This window comes from Enhydra lutris, unplaced genomic scaffold (genome assembly GCF_002288905.1).
Source record: "Enhydra lutris kenyoni isolate GAN:26980312 unplaced genomic scaffold, ASM228890v2 scaffoldscaffold50, whole genome shotgun sequence".
Taxonomy (NCBI): domain Eukaryota; kingdom Metazoa; phylum Chordata; class Mammalia; order Carnivora; family Mustelidae; genus Enhydra; species Enhydra lutris.
Genome location: NW_019154134.1, coordinates 15,104,054 through 15,129,928, shown reverse-complemented (window position 1 = coordinate 15,129,928; position 25,875 = coordinate 15,104,054). Strand labels below are relative to the sequence as shown.

The 25,875-nt window shown below is 35.2% G+C and overlaps 1 protein-coding gene across 1 annotated transcript in view; it reads left to right on the top strand.

Moving 5' to 3' along the window:
• The window catches only part of LOC111156970 (ADAM metallopeptidase with thrombospondin type 1 motif 6), a 300,261-nt gene that overhangs the window by 198,163 nt on the left and 76,223 nt on the right, over window positions 1–25,875 (top strand). Inside the window, exons 11-13 of the mRNA XM_022518156.1 lie at window positions 2,317–2,424; window positions 13,543–13,688; window positions 15,775–15,838. Of these exons, the coding sequence (XP_022373864.1) occupies window positions 2,317–2,424; window positions 13,543–13,688; window positions 15,775–15,838 (318 nt within the window). The remainder of the gene's footprint in view (window positions 1–2,316; window positions 2,425–13,542; window positions 13,689–15,774; window positions 15,839–25,875) is intronic.

Here is a 25,875-nt window from a genome sequence, read left to right as displayed (position 1 = left end):
GCACTTTTAGCAAAAAGAGTTTCTCTAAGTTGACCTCTTACTGTGTTTTCCTAATAGAAACTATGAACATTGTCCTTTTCAGTGACAGAATTTTCATTTCAGAGTTCTATCTAAACTTCAGGCTTCTTTTACTTCTGTCTAAAGTAAGATTTAGACCTAATAAAAATCATAAAAGATCAGGAGTATAGTCCAAGATTATGGATAATTTTTTTTGTAATCTCTTAATACATTTTTAAAGTAATGTTTTTCTGTTTTAGTGAACACATTTTTCTTTGAATATGGATATTTTTGAGGTATGGGATAGTATTTTAAGATCCTAAAATGTTAGTCCTACTGTTTTTCTAATATTAAACTGAAATAATATATTTAGGAACATACATTAAGAAACTGTCTCCTATAGGAAAAGAACACTAAAATAGTATAAATAACTTTCTCATAAAAGAGAAACTGAAACTTTAAAGAAAGTAGAAAGTACATTGAGTTGTAAGAACAGGAAAATTATATTATGATCTATAGTACACGTTGTTTATCTTTTGTAATGTTTTACCTCTCTTCTAGCTCAGTAGTTCTCCAAATAGAGTTTAAAGTAGATAATAAAGTAAAGTAGTTATAGAGTAGATTTATTCAGAAGCATTTTTAAAGTCTAATAGAGGGGAGCCTGGGTAGCTCAGTTGGTTAAGCATATGCCTTTGGCTCTGGTCATGATACCAGCATCCTGGGATGGAGCCCTGCATGGGGCTCCCTACTCAGCAGGGACTGTGCTTCTCCTTCTATCTCTGCCCACCCCCCCTCCCCAACTCATGTGTGAGCTCTCTCTTTCTGTGTCTCTCAAATACATAAATAAAAAACTTTTTAAAAAAGCCTAATAGAAATTATATGTCTCCTTTTGTGCCTGGTGGAAGGGAGCATCCTAAAGAGGAGCCCAGAGAAATCCTCTCAATGTTATACCCTGTGGGGCATTTCCACAATGAACCAATGAATTAAATAATTTACCATTTCATTTCTGAACTGTGTTTATTTGACATAAGGTTTTATAATGATGTTTTGAGAGTAAAAAGAGCAGTTGGGGAATAATAGCAATGAAAGTGAATGTTATACATAATTTTATCTTTGCTCTCCAGATTAATATATTTTTATTTCAAATATATGTGTTTTATACTAAATGGTTTTGGTTTAATTTCAAAACTTATAATATCAGTAATGATGCTAGTCAGTGATCATATATTTAAAAAACTGAAAAATTTGAGTATTTTCTTCAAAGAAATCATAGTAAAGAAGACAAGTCAGCTTTAAACAACATCTGAAATATGTCAGTTATGAAAATGACACATAAGAGCAGCATTTGTTGAAAACCACATTTCCCTTTCATTGCAGGTGGGCTACACTGATGATCTACAAATAACATTGCTAGATTGTTCTTTATGAATTTTAGAAATAACTCCCTGTCCTTGCCCATGGTCTCTCTCTCTCTTTTTTTTTCTTTTTAAAATGGTATTTGAATATTACAGTAGGTCTAGGAAGTCATCCCATGGTAACACTTTATTAACAATTGGTAAGTTTGTACAATTGTATATTCTTAAGAATAATAAACATATTTCCTTTCTACATATTCATCCATTCTCCCTACTCTTTTTTTAAAAGAAATTTTGAACAGATTTTTTAAAAAAAGATTTTATTTATTTATTTGACAGAGATCACAAGTAGGCAGAGAGGCAGGCAGAGAGAGAGAGAGAGAGAGAGAGAGAGAGGAGGAAGCAGACTCCCTGCTGAGCAGAGCGCCATGAGGGGCTCGATCCCAGGACCCTAGGATCATGACCTGAGCCGAAAGCAGAGGCTTTAACCCACTGAGCCACCCAGGCGCCCCTCCAATCTTTGATAATAATGAAATTTCTTCTTCTTTTTTTTTTTTAAAGAACTCTTTTTTAAAGATTTTATCTTTAAGCAATCTCTACACCCATTGTGGGCCTTGAACTCACAACCCTGAGATCAAGAGTTGCAAGTTCTACCGACTGAGCCAGCCAGATGCACCAGGGCATTAGTGAAATTTCTACACACTGTTTTTTATAGATCCTAATTTAAAAAACTAAGTATTATTTATCCACTAAAATAAGAATTATAAAGAAAAATAAATGATTCTGCAAAACGGGTAACAGTATCTTGCACAAGAATCTTCATCTTTTATGCTTCAATAGCAGAAAAACACCTGGGATGTCTTTTTAAAATAATGCCAAGTGCACATATGTATATTTTATGGAAGAAGTAGACATGATTTTAGTCTCTACTTCTGATCAACTTGCTTTTTGCCTTCTTTCCTAGGAAGTGTGTAGAGAGCTCTGGTGTCTCAGCAAAAGCAACCGCTGTGTCACCAACAGTATTCCAGCAGCTGAAGGAACACTCTGTCAAACTGGGAATATTGAAAAGGGGGTAAGCTCAAATGATTTATTATCTATTTGACAAGTAGACTGATCCATTTCTGGTGTTGGTAGTCAACCCCTAGAAAATCATGCATTCTAATTTAAAATGCACTTGAGAAAATGGTAGATACGTTGCCTGATGAATTAATTGGTACATACAGGTATCTGCACATTGCAACGGTTAGGAAATTACAGTGATTATTTATTTTCTAGCTCAATTGCACCTTTCTGTGCATATATATGTATATATTTGTACAGAAGATCCAATAATCTTACTGTCATATAATAAGTCTGCTTAGTCATAGAAGTTGAGGTTTCTTTCTGATAAATAATTTCCACAAATATATTTTATAACTAGAGTCAAACTAGAGTTGATTTAAAATTACAATATAAGAGAAAGGGCCAATAGTAGAGAAATAAACAATTTACTGAGCATAAAAATTGTAGCTAAATAATTTTAGTTTGATCAGTCTAGTTTTCAAAAAATATCATTATTAAGAATTGTTCCAACAAATAAGAATAGTTCATGCTATTTCTGGAATTCTTTAGGAATTGTTATATATGTGAATTCTAGAATTTATTGCTACATACTGAATTTACAATAATAACTACTACTGTCTTCTGTTCTCAGTTCTGAATTTGTCCATGTTAGTTGGGGTATTTTCAACAAAGATTACACTGAATTTCAGGTTGCAATCTGATGTTTAAATAAAAGAATGAAAGCTTTTGGGCAGCTGTCACAGTTTTATTAATCCTTGCTGACGGCTTCATTTAGGACCCGTAACCTAGTGCCATGTTGATGGCTTTTCCATGCTGAGTTTGGAAATGTTGGTAAATTGTGCTAAATGTATGAATTGATAGGGTCATTTTTAAAGGATTAAGGATCTTTTTTTGAGACATTTTACATAGCCAATAAAAATACAGAGACCTTCACACACTACCAAAAATTCTTTTTTTTTTTTCACTCAAGTAATAGAAAATATTAAGAACTGCATTCTTGAAACAACAGTCTAGGTTTACTTTGGAGTCAGCAGTTCTTGTCAAAGACAAGTAGCGATTTACATCAATCTGTACTTAGAAGAAATACATAATAGTAAAGGGGAGAAAGTTATAGTGAGAATCTCTTTCTTTATTGGCCCTTGATTGATTATTATTCTTTTTTTTTGATTGATTATTATTCTTTTGATCTAGTCCATGGGCCACAGTTTCTTTTTGCCGAGAATAATATCACCACTAAACTTGATGGCTCTTTTTATTTTTACTTTATTTTTAAATCCCAAGCATAAAAAGTTAATTATTTTAAACATCTTGCAGTCCTCCTACTAGCATTCTATAAATTTATATAATCACTTCAAGTAAGGAAACCACGAGTAGTGGCTATCTGAGAACACATAGCTCAACCCCACTAATCATTTATATGGTAGACACATATTTAATATCTTATCATTTGTGCTTAATATTAGGACCCTCAAATGTTATATCTTACAGCTATTTGCATATATATGATAGAGGTGATTTTTTTTTAATTACTGACAGTTTTGAGGGATACCAAGAAAACACTCTCAATAATATTAAAGCTAACAGTATCAAATTTAAATTTAGATAAATAAATAGAGATATAATACTTTAAAGCATACACACAAATAAGCACAGACAGGAGAAAGTGAATAAAATGGGACAAAAATATATTTGATTTCTTAAGATACACATTCTTTTTTTAGAGCTTGTTTAAGTAATCTCTACACCAAGCATGTGGCTTAAACTCATGACCCTGAGATTAGGAGTGGTATGCTCTTCAGACTGAACCAGCCAGGCACCCCCAAATATTCACATTCTTAATTTTGGTTAATGGTTGTCAACTTTTTGATCTCTAAATCCTTTCTTCAAATGAAGTCTATAGAATTCTGACATGTACATTTGAAAAAATGGAAATACTCTTTTTTTTTAATTTTTTTATTTTTTTATAAACATGTAATGTATTATTAGCCCCAGGGGTACAGGTCTGTGAATCGCCAGGTTTATACACTTCTCAGCACTCACCAGGAAATACTCTTGTTAAAAGAACTCCTTGCCTACCTCCTTACCCTGTCCTTGGACCCTTGTCAGCTTCTAACATGCCTCAACAAAACATCTTGGACTCCACAAAAAACTATTTAAGAACTTTGTGAGTATACAAAGTTTGTGTATGAAGAGATCATTCATATTCACAACATCATAGTTTAATGTAGTCAATATGTTGGATTTCACCATCTAAAATTAATTTACAGGGCTCCAGGCTAGGGATAAAGCCTACTTTAAATAAATAAATAAATAAAAATAAGATTAAGCTACCAAGCAAATAATAGCCATTCTTTCAGAGATGTGGAAGATCAATAGACAATTTATGAAAGTGACTAACAAATCTTAAATGAGTGAATGAAAAGAACAAATACATATGCAAACTTGAAAGGAAAAGGGCAGAGTGCTGGAAGAAGACTCTCAACCTATTATTGTTAACAGTGAATTTATGAAAAGGCTTTCAAAGTACCAGATCAAACTACATGTTTAAGAGAAAAAAATACAAAGACCTAGAAATGGAGGCTGACCCATTCTTTATTTTTTAGCTTTTACTAACTGCATTTGCCATGTTATTTATTTACGGATTTTTGTTGTTGATTTCAGTTATTTTTTTTTTTCTTAAAAGGGAAACATATTTACTTTCCCCAAATACAGATTTTTCTCTTAAGGCTATATCTATTTGGAAATTAAACCAGAACTCAAAAATAACCAAAAAAAAAAAAAAAAAAAGAATGAAATTAAACCAGAACTCAGAATTTTTACTCCAACCGAAACAGCCATGCAAAGAGCTAGTGACACAGTTAAATTAGAAATTTCAATTGGTCTAGTCAATTTTGTGTGGCATTAAAATATAGTTGGCATTATCAGTATCTATGATGGTGATGATGATGATGATGATGATGATGATAATAATGAAAATTTTTAAAGTATTTATGCTGTGCCAGGCACATATTTGTTCTGTTTAATATTGGCAAAAATCCTATGGAGGGGGTACTGTTTAACCCCATTTTACAGATGGGGAGAGTAAGACTTGAAAGCCTAAGATTACACAGCCATTTAAAATTAGAGCTAAGACTGCAACCCACACCTTTCTGATTCCAAAGTTGAAACTTTGCCCCTCTACACTGCCTCTGATTTTACCTTCCCCTCAGATAGGAAATTTTGCAGAGAAAAAAGCAAATTTTTGTTGTCACAGAAATAAATGAGTCACTGAGCCTGAGATTGGTGGTGACAATGTATTTTACCCTTTAATGTTAAGTGGATTTTTCACTTATCTACCTGTAACAATTCATTATCTCAGGAATTACAATGAGAAAACACTGTGAGCAGAACATTGAGGTAAGAACATACAATTGTGTTACAATTGGCAAAATAATAAATCTCCACTTTAAAACAAGAGAGATCTGGGACTCCTGGGTGGCTCAGTGTGTAGGGCTTTCGTTTGGCTGGGGTCATAATCCCAGGGTCCTGGGATGAGTCCCATATCCAGCTCCTTGCTCAGCGGGGTGTCTGCTTCTCCCTCTGCCCACCACTTCTCCTGCTTGTGCTCTTTCTCTGACAAATAAATAGAGAAATAAAATCTTAAAAAGAGAGAGAGAGGTGGAGATCTTGTAAGGATGGAATAAGAAGATATCTCAGTAAACATTTTGTGGGCTTTCTTAGTGGGAAGGTGCCAGTGTATATTACTAGGGCATCATCATTCATTTCCTTATTATTTTTCAACCTTAGATGGTGGTGGGCAGAAAATTCTTCACCAGACTATCTTAACTGGCACTAATGAGCATCGGAAAGTATAAGCATGAGGGTGTGTGTCTCAGAAACATGAATGGAATACCCATGGCTTACCTCTGTTCTTAACTTTGAATTTCAAAACTACTGTCTTCAAAAGGAACAATAAAAAAACCTATATCCTATGTAGCCAGCAGGATAAAACCAAAGCTGCTCATAGTTTTTTGAATAAATACTTAAAAAAAAAAAAAGTTGGGGGAGGGGAGAAATATTGCTCAAGTGATAGCATAGACATATCCAGAGGACTGGATCCACAATGATCTCGTCAAACTCTGGCTGCAAAAGATATGGGATCCCTGCCCGGGGGCGCAGTTCCACAAATGTTCCATGTAAGTATGGGAACTGTTCCATGCACATTTAGCAGATGGAGTAAGAAATATGGCCAAAAAATTAAAAACTGATCTTTGCGTGAGTCCTGGGGGGTCTGACATCGCTATTACAGCCATTGGATGTTTGCCTGAATAAGCCATTCAAGTATTGAATAAGAACCATATGGTCTGAATGGATGTGCTCAGGGACAGTAGCATTAACCAAAGGAGGAAATTTGATGAGCCCAGACTGTGCACTGGCACTGTGCGTCCACAGGTCACACTCCTACAAATCAATCAAGATAGCTCTCAGCCAAAAGAACTTTCCTTAGACATGGCATCAACAATAGCTCTTTGCACAGGAATCAGAGGGATGCCATACATGATAAAATAATAAAGATTTAGACTGTAAAAACTCTGGTAGTAGTGTTGGCATTGTTACTGAGCAGGATACTAAGGAAAATCAAAACTCAATCTTTACGAGGTCTGATGGTGACCAAAGAAGTTTCCAATACTTGGTTTACTGCCAAAAGGTTCATTTAATGATTCTACAAGACCAATTAGAGATATAGCCCAGGATTTAGGACTACACCTATATAACATTGATTCCTAGTATCTTTGCATGGGAAACATAGGACTGGATTAAAATAGGATTATTATATACCCTTTTAAAGCACTAGATATGTAATAGGACATTTGCAGCCCTAGATCTTAATTCACTTGAGAGTAGAATATATGTTTTGACTGGGTCCCAAACTATAAACACAGGAAGTGAAAAAACAATATTCCTTTCAGTTGCTCTAGAAATTTAAATAGTATGGGATGACAAGTTCTGATTTAGAATTTGGGCTGAAATAAGCTTTTGCATTCCTGCACCTGCACAGTGGAAAGATAAGGCTTTTAATAGTGCTATGCTCCAACTCTCAGCTTTTCTGATGTGGGAAGAATGTTCTGTATTGAATCACCAATATCACTTCCTTCAAAATCTTAGGATTTCCTTAGGGGGTCTCTCATTCCAGATGCTGGCTGAACCCAAAGTGCTGGCTATGGTACAAGATGTACCATAATCATAACTTTAAATGATTCTCATTAAAAAATATATATTATATATATTTTAAAATACTGTGTATACTCATCCTGAAATTTTGCTTTGTGGAATTCTGACAAATTCTCATTTACATTGTCTGATTTGTAATATATCTTGTTTGAACATAATTCCCTGATGGAGATCATGAAATTGAGTGGTCCAATATCAAAAGATGTTGTTTATTAATGGGTAAGTGTTTTTTTAAGCAAACTTTTAAAGCCTCAGTGGAATGTATCATCTTTCTAGATCATTTTAATAACATATTTATTTTATTTAGAAGGAATGTGAAAAGCAAGAATGAGCAATAGGAGAATTTGTTCTTGAAATGTGATAGTTTTACTTCTATCACCTTTCTGAATCTGTTTTAACATACCTGAATTAGCAAAAAGAAGGCCAAGTTTACCCAATTTATCCAGAAAATTTAGGCTGAAGTAACAAAACTGACATTTAGACCAGTCCAAAATTACTAGTTTGGATATAACCTTTGAGAATAAAGATTTAAAACTGGTCTTCATCTGAATATTTAACTTATGTAGTTTAAGAAATGAAGTAAAATTCTCTGCCTGTAAAATAGAGCTTTTACAGGTTTAGCAACTACAGGTAGAAAAAAAAGGAAATAGAAAATACAACACTCAAAATTCTCAGCTTTATGCACTTATAGGTTTATATACTTCAAGTTGCTTTATTTGGTGTAATCTAATTATATTACTTATGACTTACATTAAAGTCTTGGTGTATATTGATTAATGTAATAATCTAGAAAATTAGCTCAACTTGTTCCACATGAAGTTTCCTAGAAGTTTCTTAGTGTTTATTATGAAGTTAAGTAAGTTTCTTCTCTAAAATCAATGTACTATGTTAAGATATTTACCAGTGCTGGAGCAGAGAAATAGTAAGATTTCCAAAGAAATCCTTTACTGTAGGTATAAGACAGGGAGAAATGAAATAAAACTCAAAAGACCATTTTGCCAGAGATCAATATCAACCAAGTCCTTTTTTGATTTATAATTTCTTTGAAGGCATGTCTGCATAGAACTAATTTCTGAAGTTGTCCTAATTCAAACCACATTGGATTTGAAAACTAAACTTAGTCCCTATCTTTATAGGTAGGGAATCTGAAGAAACAAATTACTTGCTTTGGCTCAGGGATATTGCTAGAATAAGAACTCAGGTTTGTAACACAGACTACACAAGACTGAATTATCTTGTTAACTAATTAAGTTGTTAGCTGGTTATTAAGCTAAACACTAGTCTTTTGTCAACTGTTAGATGACTGATATTTACATTACTTTTTGAATTTTTCATTTTTTAGCCATTAATATTTGTTGTTTAACTTGATGATACAGTTGTCTTTTATGTTATAACTCCATGGAACAGGTATAATTCAGTAGCATGAATTTTTGCAATAAAAGTTTCTGGTAAGTGACTTATGAAATACTGCTCTGTAGATGTTAATTTATGATAAGAACTGAGGAACATCCTACAAACTAAATGTTGTGTTTGTGTTTTACCTTCAGTGTAAGTTTTAAAAGGAAAACAAGTGAATTTATGTGACTTCTCTCCCTGCCCTGCATTTTGTAAGCATCTAGGAAATATACATAACAATATTATAAAATACTTTGGAACCTACCTCTTTCAGGATTCTTATGGCCTTCATCATTTCTCTGTCCCCTGAAAAATGCAAAAAATAAAGTTTTTATCTATAAATTATAAGAATACTCAAAGAGGTCTGAAATAACTTGTTGCTGTACAATTGTACCAAAGAGTTTTTATCTTAGAGTTATTTTGTATTTTATGAAGTAAAGATAGTCCAGAATAATTTAATAGTCTAATATGCTTGTAATATATAATCTTATACCTACATTGTTTTTTCCCCTGTGATTTCTGTGTATTTTGGACAGAGAATCCTTTTTCTGTCCAAAGTGACTTTGGGAAAGTCAGCCTCCTTAAGGTTCTGGTTTACTCCTATGAATAAATGAAGTATTTAGATAACATGAATTCCAAAGTCCCTCTGAGCTTTAGATGCAACTCTGTGATTATATAAAATAAATATAAAATCAAATTTGAATGTTATTTGATATCAATAATGCTAAATTTCCAACGTGAAAAATAGGTAAATTTTAAGATTTGTAATTTTTTAAAGTGTTAGTTGCCATTAGTTGAAACCACAGGGAACAAAATCAGTAATTGCTGGTCAGTATTACATTGCTCAGTTACTCCCAAAGAAAATAAATGCAGGCATAGATATTACTTGGCCCAAATTGTGACTTTTGTATAGGTGAAGGCCTAACACAATTGGGATATCATTATACAAATGGTTGGTTTTCAAAATCAATTAAGTAAACCATAGCCTGGTAGCTGAAATATTCTCTCCCTCTCAGGAGTACGTTGTTATTAGTAGCCCTGCTCTCAGGGTTGATACTGTATTATCAGTTCAGCCAACTACAATGGTTTGCCATTTTGGACAGTTGTTTTTTTTTTTCTTCATGGTAATTTTCACAAAACTAATTATCTTTCATAATATCCTACTTTAATATTTATTAGACTTGGGATCAGAATGCTTTGCCTTATAAACAATCAATTTTGGCTTTGTCTTGCCTAATTTTTGAAGGACAAATGATAATTAATTGGCCAGTACTTCTCTAAAAAATTCCTTTATGTTGTTAAAACTACTGAAATTGGCTGAGTGCAACTACCATGGAAACAAAGATGAATTTGACTTTTTGTTTACCCTCAGTATCTCCTTCCTTACATTTAGTAACCAGAATAGAGCACAGAATTCTATAATTTAAGTAATGTATTCATTCATTCAGTACATTTTTGTTGTATATCTACTACCAGCTAGACACTGTTTTAGACAGTCAGCATTTCCAATAGAACACTCTGTGATGGTGGAAACGTTCTGTATCTGCTCTGTCCACATAGTAAGCACTAGGCACATGTGGCTATGGAGCCCTAGAAATGTGGCTAGTGGGTCTGAGGAACTGAATTTTAAATTTTAATTAAATTTAAATAGCATAGTTATGGCTATATAATGCTGTATATTAAATATATATATGTATTTTTAAAAATTTTATTTATTTATTTGACAGACAGAGATCACAAGTGGGCAAAGAAGCAGGCAGAGGGTGTGGGGAGAAGTAGGCTCCCTGTTGAGCAGAGAGCCTGATGTGGGACTCGATCCCAGGACCCTGAGACCATGACCTGAGCCGGAGGTGGAGGCTTAACCCACTGAGCCACTCAGGAGCCCCAGTATATTTGTATTTTAAAAAAACAGAACAAACAAAAAACAGGCTCATAGAGGACAATTTGGTGATTGCCAGTGGTGGGAGAAATGGGTTGACTGTTTTTGGCTTTGTCTTTTTAGTTTAAATAATTTTTTATAATAAAAATTCTGTCAACAAGTTAAAAAAATGCTGAGACCCATCAACTATAGGAAGAGATAAATGTGCATCATTCACTGTGGAGAGAAACAAATCTTCCTAAGGGTGCTTATTGATTTCTTTCTACATTCTGGAAGATTTGTGTGGCCTTCCAAGAATTCAGTATCATCATCATCATCCAGGACTGGCAGGAACTTAACTTTCTCCAGGACTTTGGAAGGATATGAGTGCTGTCCACACCACATTTAGATCTCTGCAGTTGCATAAGCCTCATTCCTACATGTGAGCATTCCATTTTAACAATGATACTAGCTAATTTTGTTGAAGATCTAATATGAGACAACCAGTGTTCTAATCACTTTATGTGCCCTACTAGAGGGATGGTGTTATAATTCCCATTTTACAGATAAGAAAATGGAGAGCCAGAGAAATTAAGGAATTTGCCCAATGGTTACTAATATTTACAGAACTCTTACCACATATCAGATATTTTTACTCCCTATGTACCATGTTCTTCACATTATCTTTTTTTACTCTCACATGCTATAGGCTTTATTATTATTTACATTTTTATTTATGAAGAAGCTCAGGTGCAGATAGGTCAAGTTACTTATTCAGTATCTCAGTTCTTATTCATGTCTCAGTTCTCAACTATAATACTATCCTGCCTGTCAGGATATATTTTACTAGAATAACTTGATTATTGGTGGGCTTAGATTCATTGCTAAATTTTCCCCTTCAAAGCATAGATGAATTGCCTAAAGTGAGTATGGTGCTATGTTCATAATTTTTAAAATAAGTAAATAGCCATACGTGCATCTCCTGGTTTTACATACTAATGATATGAGACAAATACTAGAGAAGTAATGTGAAAAATAAATAGGGTAATTTAAAATAATGGTAAGTGCTAAGAAGGAACTAAAACAGGAGAATGTAATCTCTATTACATTGTGGGTTTGGAGGTGGGTGGGTGAGAACGAGTAGAGAGGTACCCCTCTTTAGAATAAGGGTAGTCAAGGAAAGACCTCTCTGATGAAAGGACACTTGATTGAGACCGAATGATGAGAAGACAGCAACATCAGTAATTGGGAGGAAATATTCCCAGAAGGACCAGCAAATGCAAATACCCAAAAGAGGGAACAAATTTAGTGTACTGAGGAAAAGAAAGAAGTCCAGTGGTCTGGTCCAATCTGCTAGAGAGAGTAAGACTGGAAAAGGAGGCAGGGGTCAGATCACAAAGTCCACTCCTGACCAGAGTAAAGGAAAATAGGAAAGTACTGCAGTCATTAAGCAAAGTGACATGATGTGATAATATGTTTTTTAAAAGAACTCTCTGAATGCTTACTAGACAATGGGCTGATTATGGGTAAAAACAAGTAGAGGCATAGAGAACAGGTAAGAAGCTATTCCATTTGCCTGTTTTGCCTGAGGTGCTAGCCATGCAAATGGTGAAAAGTGAAAGAATTCCAGCTATGTGGAAGTAGTGTAATAAACTCATTACTTTCTAAGCATTGTGTATCAGAATCCTTTACGTTTTAATATAAAGTTGAATTTTTATGTAACAATCTGACATTGCTACCAGTTATTCAACACTAATAATGTTTCTTATTGTTATTTATTATAAACAAATGACTTTCACAACATCAGTATGGTTTGTCAAAATTTGATAATTCAGAAAAACACACTGATAAAAGCCTAGCAATGCTTGTTTTTTTTTTTTTAAAGGCTTTCATTTTTACCATATTCTGCAAATAAGATTTATCATGTTAGAGTTATGAGCTGATTATGTGATGTCTGTGTCTTGATAAATTATTCCTGGCTCTCTACTTACATGCAATATGTGTGGTTGGTTTACTGCAGAGTAAAGCTGAATGAATTCCAGTACACATGTTCATGCAGGGACTATACACATGGCTAGTCAGTGTATGTAAGAGTTTTTTGTACCCTGTCCCTAGTATCTTGGCATTACTTTTATTATGTCTGCAGGGCTTGTGCAGATGAAATGCCACAACACATTCTTTTACTATTGTAGCCTCAACCAGCCTTTTTTTTTTTTTTTTTTTTTTTAAGTAAAAGCAATTACCATCATAAAAATTCCTTACTGGGGAAATTTCCATATTGCGTTATCATTCCATGAGCCTAATAATAGTGGAATATAAAGAAAAAAATTTAATTCTAAAATATCAAAAAAAGACTTTTGAGTTCTCTTTAGTGAGAAACACTAGGGTTCTGGAGGAAGCGAAATAAGAAAAAAGGAAGTAAAGTCAAGCTTTCTAGACTTCTGGTACATCTTAGAGATTTATAAATCATTGCCTAGCTAAAGATAATTTGCAAATCACATGCACCTTCGCCATTGTCTAAACACAGTTAAAGAACTCTCAGTCTGTTATCTATTGGAGAATGCTAATGCCTATAATTGGTCATTGCCTGACCCTTATGTATTTCTAACCTGATAGCTCTATCTGCCTAAAAGCTAATTCTGTGTTTTCTGTGAAATCTTGCAGTGGTGTTATCAGGGAGATTGTGTTCCTTTTGGCACTTGGCCCCAGAGCATAGATGGGGGCTGGGGTCCCTGGTCACTATGGGGAGAGTGCAGCAGGACCTGCGGGGGAGGCGTCTCCTCATCCCTAAGACACTGTGACAGTCCAGCGTAAGTAGCTAAAGTAAGCCGGAGCCAACAAAAAGACACAGTTGGAAATGATTCAAAGCTGTGGTTTCACATGTTATCTGTAAAAACGTTTCACTAGTGAGCCAAGTGTTTGTCTTCTGAGCAAGCAACAGGCACAGGAGAGTGGAAGAGCCTTGTTGGACACTCTTTCTTCCTTCCCCCTTACTGTGCAACTAAAAATAAAAGAAAAAGAAAAAGAATAGCATTGTGTATCTATCCCAGGTATAGCCAGACTTGTAATCTAGTAATAATCAGATAGATTTCCCCCTCCAAAAACTACTGAATTATGGATGAATCCAGGTCTGCTCTTAGCCACATTACCATTATTCCCAGGAAACCTAAGGTCTTTTCACATGTCACATAAAATTATTACTGCTACATTAGTATTAAAAGGACCAATGAGAGCACTTCAAGGGTTGAAATGCCTTGATTCGCATCACAAATCACAATGAAAAGAATACTGCCCATGTGTTAAAATAGTTTCCATTCACATGCCCCTATTAATCATCTTCCGGAGCTGCCACCACATTTCTCCCTGTGGCTATTTTATGCAGGTCGGACTGTTCCTCTCCCACCACTCTTTTTCTCCGGTCAGAGTCCCCCTGGCGAAAGGCCAGCCCCATCAGTATTCTTTGGTAGCTGATTGCCTCTCCCTCCCACCAGTGCCCATTACAGGTGGACCAGTCCCGCAGTTAGACTTTCCTGTCCACCCGGAGACTGAACTGCTCCTTAGCTGGTGCCTATCAAGTGCTCCCCTTTTTGTCTAAAGTTCAGGTTGCAGGCCTCCTTTCCCAACTAATGTTCGGTGCAGCATGGCTTTATAATATCCCTTCTGCTTTTTTTTCCCTTTCTGGGGTGGTTATATATTACTTAATATATAGTATTATATAAATCCCATCTCTAAGTATCTTTCTTCTCTTTTACTCTTTTGAGCTTGAAATTATTTCCCTTTACATTTGTTCTGTGTTTCCATTCCCCAGCTTTCTTTCTATTATTATCTTTCTGCTAAACAAGGCTAGCTCACTGTCACCCACTCACAAACTAGTCATGCTACCATCATCCCCACGCCCCTGTTTTTGTTTGACCAAACCATTTCTCCCTAGCTGAATAAACTGGGCCATTCCTTTTCCTCTTTAGAATCAGTATCCACCGGCATTGAAAATATATTCAAAATGTAACTTTAATTATTCCATTGACTACCAGTAAGCTGAAATTATACTTGATCTTTTTCAAACAAGTACAGAGTAATTACCCAAGTTCAACTGCCGGCTACTATAAATTAGTAACCAAAACTGTAAACCTCTATGATAATAAGTATTATACCCAGATCCTTAAGAGAATGACTTGGACTTCTTTTAAAAAGAGAAGTTGGCTTTTTCCATTCAAAATAGCATGCCCAAATAATAGCATATGGCTTTCCCTGATGTTAAATACTTAAAAAATTAATTTATGTGAATCAAATATTGGACATCTTTTTCATTAATTTGAGTGTAATATACAGTATGTATATAATGCAAAGCCATCTGGTTTTTAGGTGTAATTTTTCAAACTTCATGTAATGAGATTGAAATTCATTTCTGCATTATTTACTTTGAAATGAAAACTATTTCCAGAGAGTTACTTAATATTCTCTCATTTCCACTCTGGAAAAAATACTAAACTTACTATTTCCTATTTGGTGAACAGATAGCATCAGATTTTGTGTTTTGTTGAGTATGATTCAAATGGTTTTTCATTATAATTAAGTGATTGTAAACTCATTGTGTTGAACTGAGCACCTGCTTACTATGATTATTAGAAAATAAATTTATTTAACTGCATTTTCTTAAGAATGTAAATCATGACAAGAGTCTTGTAAAGTTATTTATAGTAAACTGCCTTAGTTTTTATGTTCAACAACCATAATCATTATTGCTAACAATCACTAGCAAAATTATTATTTTAATAACTAGTAAAATGTCAAATTTTGTATTTTCTTAAAATAAATGCTAAAATGTTTTCATCAAGTAATATATATACTCTTTATGTAGACAGATATATTCACATGTTTAACAAAATGTGTTTTCAGACCTTCAGGAGGTGGAAAATATTGCCTTGGGGAAAGGAAACGGTATCGCTCCTGTAACACAGATGTAAGTAAAACCAAACTTTGCTATGAAAAATTAGCTTACATTTCCCCTAGAGCAGGGAAATTTTTAAAACCATAAGCTATTTGGTCATAAATCCATGTGTATGAAGGTCACATGAATTTTTTAAATTGTTAATAGTGAATGGAACAGGCTTCATGTCCAGAAATTCGATCAACAGGAGACAAGGGGAAGCTCCAGCACTAGGAGCAAATACAGTCTCCCCCAATAGGTACCAAGAGAGAGTCAGTCATAGGTCCTCCAAAATGACTTGGTCCCCCAACACTCACGCCTTTACCAGGATTAATCTTAATTTGCCCGTAAAATCAGATTATTTTATGTTTACCACTGTAAGAGGCCCGATTCCCACATCATTCTTCATCTCTTGCTGTCCAGTCCCATCAAGTTCTGCATATCACATCTTCTGTTTTATATCTCTGCCCAGCTACTGAAACTTTTCTTGTGTGCCCTTAGGAATTCATGATCCATTCGCAGCAAAAACCCTTTTATCTTGATGTCTCTGAATTTTCCTTCTCTTCACTTTGTTGTTCTAATGGAAACTGGCTGTCCTCTAACAATACTTAAAATATTAGCCCTCTAAAGGTATTTTCTCCCTTAGCTCTTGAATGAGTGGAAGTTGATTGACTTTTTTTAATATCTCATTACCCCTTTCAGATCATTCTTCCTCCCTCCTACCTAAAAATCACACCTTTTAATTTCATGTCCTCGGGGTGTTAACACAGTTTTATTCCTCACCGTCATGCTTTGCAAAGCTATTCCTATCTTAATTCTCAGTTATTTGATATAACCAATCTTGGTTATGTAAGTATGTAGATATTTTTTCAATATCTTCTCTTTTGGATTCTTCCATAAACATACAAACATATTGTTATTTCACCTATCTTTAAAAAAACAAAACACCTGCCAGTTCTTCCCCCAATTTTTTTCTTCCCTTTGAAACAAAATTCCCCAAAAGAGTTATACCATATCCACTACCTCTTCAAATTCTTTCCTAAAATTGTTCCTGTCAGATTTTTGCCACCATCATTCTACTAAAAATGTTCTTGTCAAGTCACAGATGACTTCCATGTTGCTAAATCTAATAGTCAATTCTGAGTGTTCATCTTACTTGGTAGTCAGTAGGCTTCCACAACATACGACTTTTTGGTTGTCCTTTTTTATTATTATTTGTTTTTTTCTCATTCTCCTTTGCTGGTTCCTATTCTTTTTCTCTTACTTCTCAGAGTGTCCAGGACCTAGTCCTTGCCCCTTTTTGTGCACTATCAGTATTCATTTCCTTGGTGATCTCATCCAGTTTCATTGCCTTCGATAGCATTCGTATGTCATTTGGTGCCCAAATTTATATTTTTGGCCCAGATTTCTTTCATGGATTCTAGACTCATGTCCTAGCATTAGGTCCTTAGAAAGGCCTGCAAAGACAATACAATCTAGCCCTCCATTACTTTTCTGAACTAATCTCTTACTATTTTTCCTCAATAGCCATGCTCCAGCCACGCGGGTCTCCTTCCTTGTACATACCAGGCATGCTCCCACCTTGGGGCTTTAGCATTGCCCATTTCCTTTACCTTATATACTCTTCTCGCAAAATATCTACATGACTTACTCTCTTACCTAACCTTTATTCAACTGTCACCACCTCAGTGAGGCCTAGCCTGAGTACCATATTTAAAATTGCAACTTTCCCTACTCCCTACAACCTCGAGACTCCTAATCTTTCTTACCCTGCTCTGTTTCTCCCATACATACTTATACTCTGTAGCTTATTGATCATAATTACTTCCATGTTACATTTTGCATGTAACAAAGAAGTAATAAAATGTGGCTTCAATTACAATGATCATTTCAAGATATCAGCATTATTTATTCATTCATTCAACAAACCATTGAATGCCTACTATATCTCAGACTGTTCTAGAGTAAGAAAGACCATCTACTCTCAAGGATCTTATAATTTCCTGGGAAATCAGTTAAATGCAGATAATCACCGCTCAGAGTGATAAATATATGATATGATGGAATAAGTATGGGATGCTATAAAAGCACATAGAATGGGCACATAGCCTAATTAAGGATTTAGGATTTCTTCCCATAGGAAAGTAAAGATATGAAGGGCAAATAGGAGCTGACCAGAAAAGAAGAAAACGACACTAAAGAGCATTCTAGGTAGAAGGAAAATTAAATGCAAGGCTTGTAGGTTAAACAGCATGATCTTTACTGAGGCAGTAAGACACTGTTCAAAAACTTAGCCTCAGATTTATACTTTATATGAGAATGGATTGGAGAAAGTGAGACTACAACAGAACAATAAACGGTTCAGAAAGAATTTAAGGGTACTGGTGGGAATGACTGAAGTGCTGAGCCATGCAGTCTGCTTTGGCAGTGGAGTCTAAAGAGGGCTAAGAGGAGAAAATTAAAGACCTAAATTCAAAAATTCATAAAAATTGAAGAACCAATGTAGTAAAAGAAACAGGGTGAGGGAGATAGAAAGAGTTGGGATCAGAGAATGGAATGTACTGGATTTCATATATGACAAGTGAGACTTTTCTCAATGATGACAAATCTTCAGTGTGACCAAGGGAATGCATGCCTAGCTTTGGGCAAAGATGAAGGAGTTCAAAGATCTTCAAGGTTGGGGAATTTGGGAAGTCTTCTATGCAGATGAGGTCACATCCTGAGGTCACTCAGGATGATGTTAAAGCCTAGACTGTGAACCGGGTATCAGACCCCTTAATAAATGAGAGAAAATGACCATGACGAGGTTAATAGGAATGATGAAGCTAGATAGTGATTTGGATGCTATAGCATGAATTTTAGAAGAATAGAAGTCTTACATAAGGGTAGAATAAAATGAGTATCTACTGTATATCAGACTGTGTTAGGTAGGAATGAGAAAGGCAAACCTATGTCTCAATTCATATCTGTTTCTGTTATATAATTATAGGGGCAGGCACATATTTCCACCTTAATAAGATAGGTACTATAATATGAATAATGTATGATAAGTAAATGAGAAAAAAAGTACTAGACATATCAGTCTTGTTGGTTTTTACCCCTGAACTTTGTTTTAGACACTCAAATTGTAGAACTTGCTATTGGTGGATTGACATTTCTATTACCAGCTTTGTCTTTGGTTTCAGCTTTCAGCAAATGATACAATCAACATATCATGGAAATGCAATTTTTTTCACCAATCTAGACTCTACTAGTTGAAAACATGAGACTATTCAGTTATCACACTGAAATTTAGTTTCATGCTAAGTTAATAAAACTGTCTCAGCATAAGTTTATAAGGTTGGGATTTTAAAGTATAATCTAATATATGAAAATTTAAACTTTCAGAACACATAATCTAGTTGTGCTATCCAGGAGAACTTTCTTCATTGATAGAAATGTTCTATATTGCATTGTCCAGACTGGTAGCCAGTAGCCAAATTAGCTATGAAGCACTTGAAAATGGTTGGTGTTGGGGGACTTCAGTGGATCAGTCAGATAAGTGTCTGACTCTTGATCTCACCTCAGGTCTCAATCTCAGGGTCAAAAATTCAGACCCCTCTTTGGGATCCATGCAAAGTGTGGAGCTACTTAATTTTAAAAAAGAAAGAAAGAAAGAAAAAAATGTGGCTAGTGTAAATGAAAAGTCAAACTTTTAAGTTTAATTAATTTAAATTTTATAGCAACATGTTGCTCATGATAGCCGTGTTAGATAGCATTGAGCTGCATAGTCTAGTTCTTCAGTAGAAAAATAATTGTTATAAAGAAGACTGTAAATATTATATCTAAACTTCTCAAAACAAATCAATCTTAGATCATTTTGGAAACAAATGTAGAATATTTCCATTTTTGGTAATGATAGAGTAAATTATTCTGACAGAACTCTTTTTAAAAATTATTGAATAAGCATGTTCTAAAACATCACTTTAAAATCCGCAAATAACTGACAAGATAGTGAGGGAAATTCCTGAAGGCTAAATTCTTTGAGAAAGGGGACTTCAAAAATGGTAGTGGAGCATCAGAGCACCTAAAGTACCTTTGTCCTGACAATATTCTGCGGAAAAGACAAGATAAACCACTATTGTGTCTCTTTCCTCTCTATAAGGAAAGCGCTTACCAAAGCTCCTCTCTTGTTTGCTTGGCAGACTTCATTCGTATTTTATTGGCCTGGAGACCACATACCTATTTTAAACCAGTCATGGGCAAAAAGAATGGGATTACCATAATTGGTTTAGACTAATCCAAGTTTGCCCCTAAAATGAGGTTAAGGTCACCTTTCCTGAAACGTAGATTCCTGGGCATAAAGCAGAATTCTGTTAGCAATAAAGTAGAGAGTGACAGATCCTGGGTACACCATACGTGTCTGCTCAGAGCTTTTTTACTTCCCACCTTTACTAGTAGAAGTAGCAGCAACAGAAGTAGTAGTGGTAGTAATACATTTACTGAGCTTTCAGTAGGTACCAGATCCATTGATTTAACTATATTTTCTTCCCATTCTGAGAGTTCTTCTTCTCCTGGGCAGTGAGTTGGCTTGCTGAGATATTGTAAATTTTTATTCTTTCAACAAAAATCCAGAAAAAAACATGCTAATTTAAAGTTTTGGTATAATTTGTTCTATTACAACTTTGCCTCGGCAACACAAATTAGCTTGTAAGTGACTGAGTCATTTTGTGCCATATTATTTGCCACTAAGTGATACAGCGATTAAAGTCAAACTATATCGATATAGCTGAATGGTAGAGGAAAATTGTAGTGTATGTGATGACCCTTCATCCCACATTCTCCTTTTTGCTAGTGTGGCCTCATGCTTTGTCATAGAGTCCTTATCATGTGTTTCTGCCTGTTCTTTGTACATTGGCCTCTGGTCTCTGTAACTCAGCATCCTCAACCCTTGCTTATTAACTTATTTCACTTTTTGTGGGGGGAGGAGATAAAGTCCTATGTTTACTCCAGTATTCCCTTGTTAGGAATTTGCCATGTATTTTTTAAAATGTGGTAGTATTTTATTAGAATTGCTATTGTTTTTGTTGGTGTCCTGTCTCTGATCTGTCTGCCTCTAACACATTTTTTCATATGCCTGTTATTTTTACTGTGCAATTTTGCAGAAAGAGGTTTTTCAAGAATGTATGTGTCATATTAGAGTAGAAACTCCTATATTTAAAAAATCTATTCTAAAAATTTCTATTTTAAGACAAGAGAATTTAACAATAAATCACAAAGAGTGAACTGATTGTAGTTAAGATTGAGTCATGCAAGCAAGAAAACTTCAGTGTGTTCCAGTAAGCATAGAATGGGTGTTACTGTGGAAACATTATAGGGCTTTTGTGTTTGTATTCTTTAATCTTGAAACTTTTTCCTAAATGTACAATTGTTTAAATGGTCCCTAAATGTACAATTGTTTAAATGGTCTTTTTTCCCTGTGTATTGGCTGGGTGTCTGCTATGTACGAGCTACCCTAATTTAAGGGATTCAAGAATATACTTATCTTTATTAGATCAGCCTCCAACCTAAGTGCATTTTTAACATCATTTAATACTATGCACATCTTATTTCGTGACACTGTAAATAATATCTAGGAGAAATTCTTACAATTAGTTAAAATCAACTTGACATTCAAAAACTAGGAAACAATTCATAAGCATAATTTTGGTTTGTCATTTGTGATCCAAGAGCTTTTCTTGAGACTTAAATAGGGAATAAAGGATAAATTCAAATGATTCTGGAAAGATTTTCGAATCTTTGCGCACAATGAGATCATGTTAAGCAGTCAAATGGCAGGAGTACCTGTTTATGAATCTTTGAGGTTTGCTCTATGCTATTTAATTTATGCTCAGAATGTACATTATAATAAAAAATTTAAAAATCTATGTGTGGCTCAGTTGGTTGAGTGCCCGACTCTTGAATTTGGCTCAGGTCATAATCTCAGGGTTTTAGGATTGAGCCCCATGTAGAGCCTACTTAAAATTGTCTCTTTCCCTCTGCCCCTCCTCCCACTTTCAGCCTCCCACCCCCAGGACCTGCTTATGTTAGCTCATGCACACAGGCACACGTGCACTCTCTCTCTCTGGAAAAAAAAGGAAAGAAAGAAAAAGAAAAGAAATCTAGGAGATGTTAGTCTGATTCACATGTGTTTGACAGAGCCTACTTACATTCCTTTTAAGATCTTACAACCCATTCCTCATAGCCTGTCAGTTTCTCATGTAGTATAGCAGTCTTGACCTCATTTCTGTGATTGGCCAGCTAGTCCTATAGATTATTACTTCGTTCTCACTTTTTATGTATCATAATTATTTAACATTATTAGTCAGTACTCTCTGATTAGAGTTGGATTAGCTTCATTAAAATCATAAGTGAAAAATAGATAAATTAGAAAATCCAAGGAAAAGGAAAATAATATTTAGTTGGGATCAATACCTTAAATATGTACCATAAGTTCCTTCTGCATATTAAGATGGACCACACATTTTACTCTGAGTTTCTTAGAGACCTGAGTAAACAAGCAAACACTATAGGTTCTAAGTTTCATAATGTCTAATAGCGACAACAAAAGGAGATATATCACAAAAGAACACTTTGCTATTTTGAAGTTTGATACTCCTTCAAGGATCTCCACACTGGTGAATCAGATTGAAACATGCAAGGCTGACAGTACTCTTTTTGCTTAAGCTAGAGGAAAATTAAAACTAAGAAACTTTGTAGGCCAAGTAGTCTTAAAAAGTGTCTAGCACAGAAACAAGACAGCCACACCTTCTCCCCAATGCTGATTTATTTCCCACCACAGACATTTGAAGGATGGAGGAGTGGTAGAAAGACAAGAGCTCTCCAGTAGAAAAGGAACAATGTTCCCATTATTTCCTGTCCCATTTACCCCAGTTGGAAAGAAAAAGATCCCCAGAGATAGAAGAGGCAACTTATAAAGAAAAGAATCTTAATCTTTAAAAATTTAAAAATAGGTCAGAAAATTGTATCCAGCTGTAAAATTGGCCTGACCAGTCTCAACAGCAACTTAATTAGCCTAGAGACCAAAGGTATTCACACTTTAGACTCTGAAGCTGATTATCTGCATTAGGATGTGTTAGACAGGCAGTTTGTTCCCTAGGTCATAATCATTGGTCACCCCAGAAGCCTTCAGAAGCAACTGGACAAGGACTCTTTCTTTGACATCCCTATGATGGTCTCTAGGACAGAACAGCATATAAAGACAATAGCTATAGCAGGAACAAATTAAAATGATTTTCATCTTGAAGTTACTGAGAAACCAGGAGCTTTTTTATAGATATAGAGTAGAATTGGATGAAGTTCAATCTCACCATTAAAATAGCAACTACAATAGGATATATTTTTTAAAGGTTTTATTTAATTATTTGACAGAGATCACAAGTAGGCAGAGAGGCAGGCAGAGAGAGAGGGGAGAAGCAGGCTCCCCGCTGAGCAGAGAGCCCGATGCAGGGCTCGATGCAGGGCTCGATGCAGGGCTCGGTCCCAGGACCCTGAGACTATGATCTGGGCTGAAGGCAGAGGCTTAACCCTCTGAGCCACCTAGGCGCCCCTGGGATATTTTAGATCAGAAGCTAATCTAATAGATAATAGACGTTGCCCTTGTAAGATTTTGGTTTGAAGAGCAGAATTTTATAGAAATCATAATGCCATAATAAAGGACATATCTACATTTCCAAAAAGAATTTCCTGTTTTTCCTTAGCTAACTCTCCAAAACCGAAGGAAAAAAAAAATCCTTCCTTTTCCTATTGTATGTTTTTTGTATTTGCTGCTTGATAATATGACTAGTGTGGGGTGATCAGATTAGGTGGAGGCTGGCAGCGCTGGTAGTGAAAGAATTCACCCAAGGCAGAATAAAGGAGGTAGAAGTTTATCGCATATACCACAAGGGAGAGGCATATACCACAAAGGACAGCAAAGCAGAGAAAAGCAGAGACTGTCTGCCAAGAGGCAGTGGGGGGGGGGGGGGTTGCAGTTAAAGAGGGAAGGTGAGGAGGTATGGGAATGAATGGAACTTTCCTTTTTTGATACCTGTGTCTGGGTGTAGGTATATGGCTTATAAATATTTGGAGGTGGGTTGCCTAATAGGCTGTTTGTATTCAGCCTGGGGATTGCAGGTCACTGTGTGCCCTTCCACCTTACTCAGATTTCCATTGTTCAAGTTGGTTGTGTAAAAGCAACCTGGACAACTAGGGTAAAACTTCTGGTGAAATACCTAAGCTTCACTCAGGCTGGGATGGAAAGTCTTATTTGTCTTGCATCTTAAACATCACATCTCCTCCTTTATCTTATACATCAAGACTATTAAAAAAAATTATAGACTCAGAAGGGTTGCTAGGTCATCTGTGGTCTGTTCAAAAATTTAAGCATAGATTTTGTAGTATTTTCTCAGGTATTTCTCCTAGGTATTTTCTCAGTCAGCCTTTTTTTTTTTTTTTTTTTTTTTGACAGACAGAGATCACAAGTAGGCAGAGAGGCAGGCAAAGAGAGAGGAAGGAAAGCAGGCTCCCTGCTGAGCAGAGAGCCCGATGCAGGGCTCGATCCCAGGACCCCTGGGATCATGACCTGAGCCAGAGGGAGAGGCCCCAAACCACTGAGCCACCCAGGTGCCCCCAGTCAGCTATTCTAGAGAGGCATGCTATTCTGCAATTTTTTTCTTCTTCAAGACCTTACTTACAGTCGTTAAGAGGTGATACTCCTTTGGTTGTGGAGAAATATAGCCTATATTTCATGGTAGGATTGTAGTGGAAAACGTATGGATTTTGGATTCAGATTGACTTAAGTTTGAATGCTGACTCTAACCCTTGTTGCTGTTTGGTCTTGGCAAAATAACTAAACCTTAGGGAACTGCTATATAGAGTATAATTATATCCAACTTGCAGGGCTGTTTGAGAAATAAAATGTACATGTTCTACATGTACATTTAACACATGTAAAACGTTCAGTGCTACTTCCTAATACTTCATCTGTACTTAACAGAGTGTAGATAATATTATAGACATTTTTGTTTCAGAGCAGATTACAAAGTACTTTCATACATAACCTCATTATATCTTCAAATCACTTTTATAAAGAGGAAGAACAAGAGTATTTTTTTTTTTCAAGTGTTTTTAAATGAGGTACTAAATCTGAGCAATAGGCTAGTACTCTGGAAGGGAATGAGACAGGCATGGGATTTCTGAGTACTGTTTTAGTGCTCTTGTAGTAGACGGAGCCCTTGGGAGGTGGGTGTGGCAAGGTAAGCGTCTCTGAAAGAGTTTGGTCACCTTTGGCATTGTCTTACTTCCAGTCTAACCTTACCCTGCAGCAGAACCAGATAGCTGAGAACATTCTGAAACTACAGACCTTGCCCCCAGGGAGAGGTGTGGGGTAAGTGATAACAAGGTACAGAGTTGATCCATAACAGCATTATAACTGTGTCCCAAATTATAATTAGAAAACAGATTATGTGTCAAACACTGGATTTTTTATAAATATTTTACAGAATATTTATTATATTATTATATATGGCAAAAAAGTAACAGGAGCAAGTGTCATTAATCTTTAGGTTAGTATGAATTCTATGGTGTGCAACACGTTTTGAAAAATAAGGACTAGCTTTTAAGCACAGAATAGAGCTTGCTTGTTTGCTTTGTTTTTAAAAGGGATGTTTTAAAAATTACAAGTAAATGTTTGTTGCTTAACGTTTTCAAAGGCTAGGGGAAAGGATTATACTATGGACAGATAGCATTTTAGTTAAATTCAGGCTATACAGAAATAGATTTAAGTTTGAAAACTTGCATAGAAGACTATGTTATCAAAAGGACTGCTAGATTCTAGTTTGCCTAGACAAATACAGGTTTAGCAGGCTTTTCTTTTTTTTTTTTTTTTTTTTTTTAAGTAAATACTCAGTGAAACTACACAAAAATCAGAAAACATTTTGGAGAGAAAAGATAAGATTCAATCAAAAGCTGGTTGAGATGATTCACTGGATACTACGTTTAACTTTAGTGAGATAATCATACAATACCTGATAACTAGGCAATCAGGAATT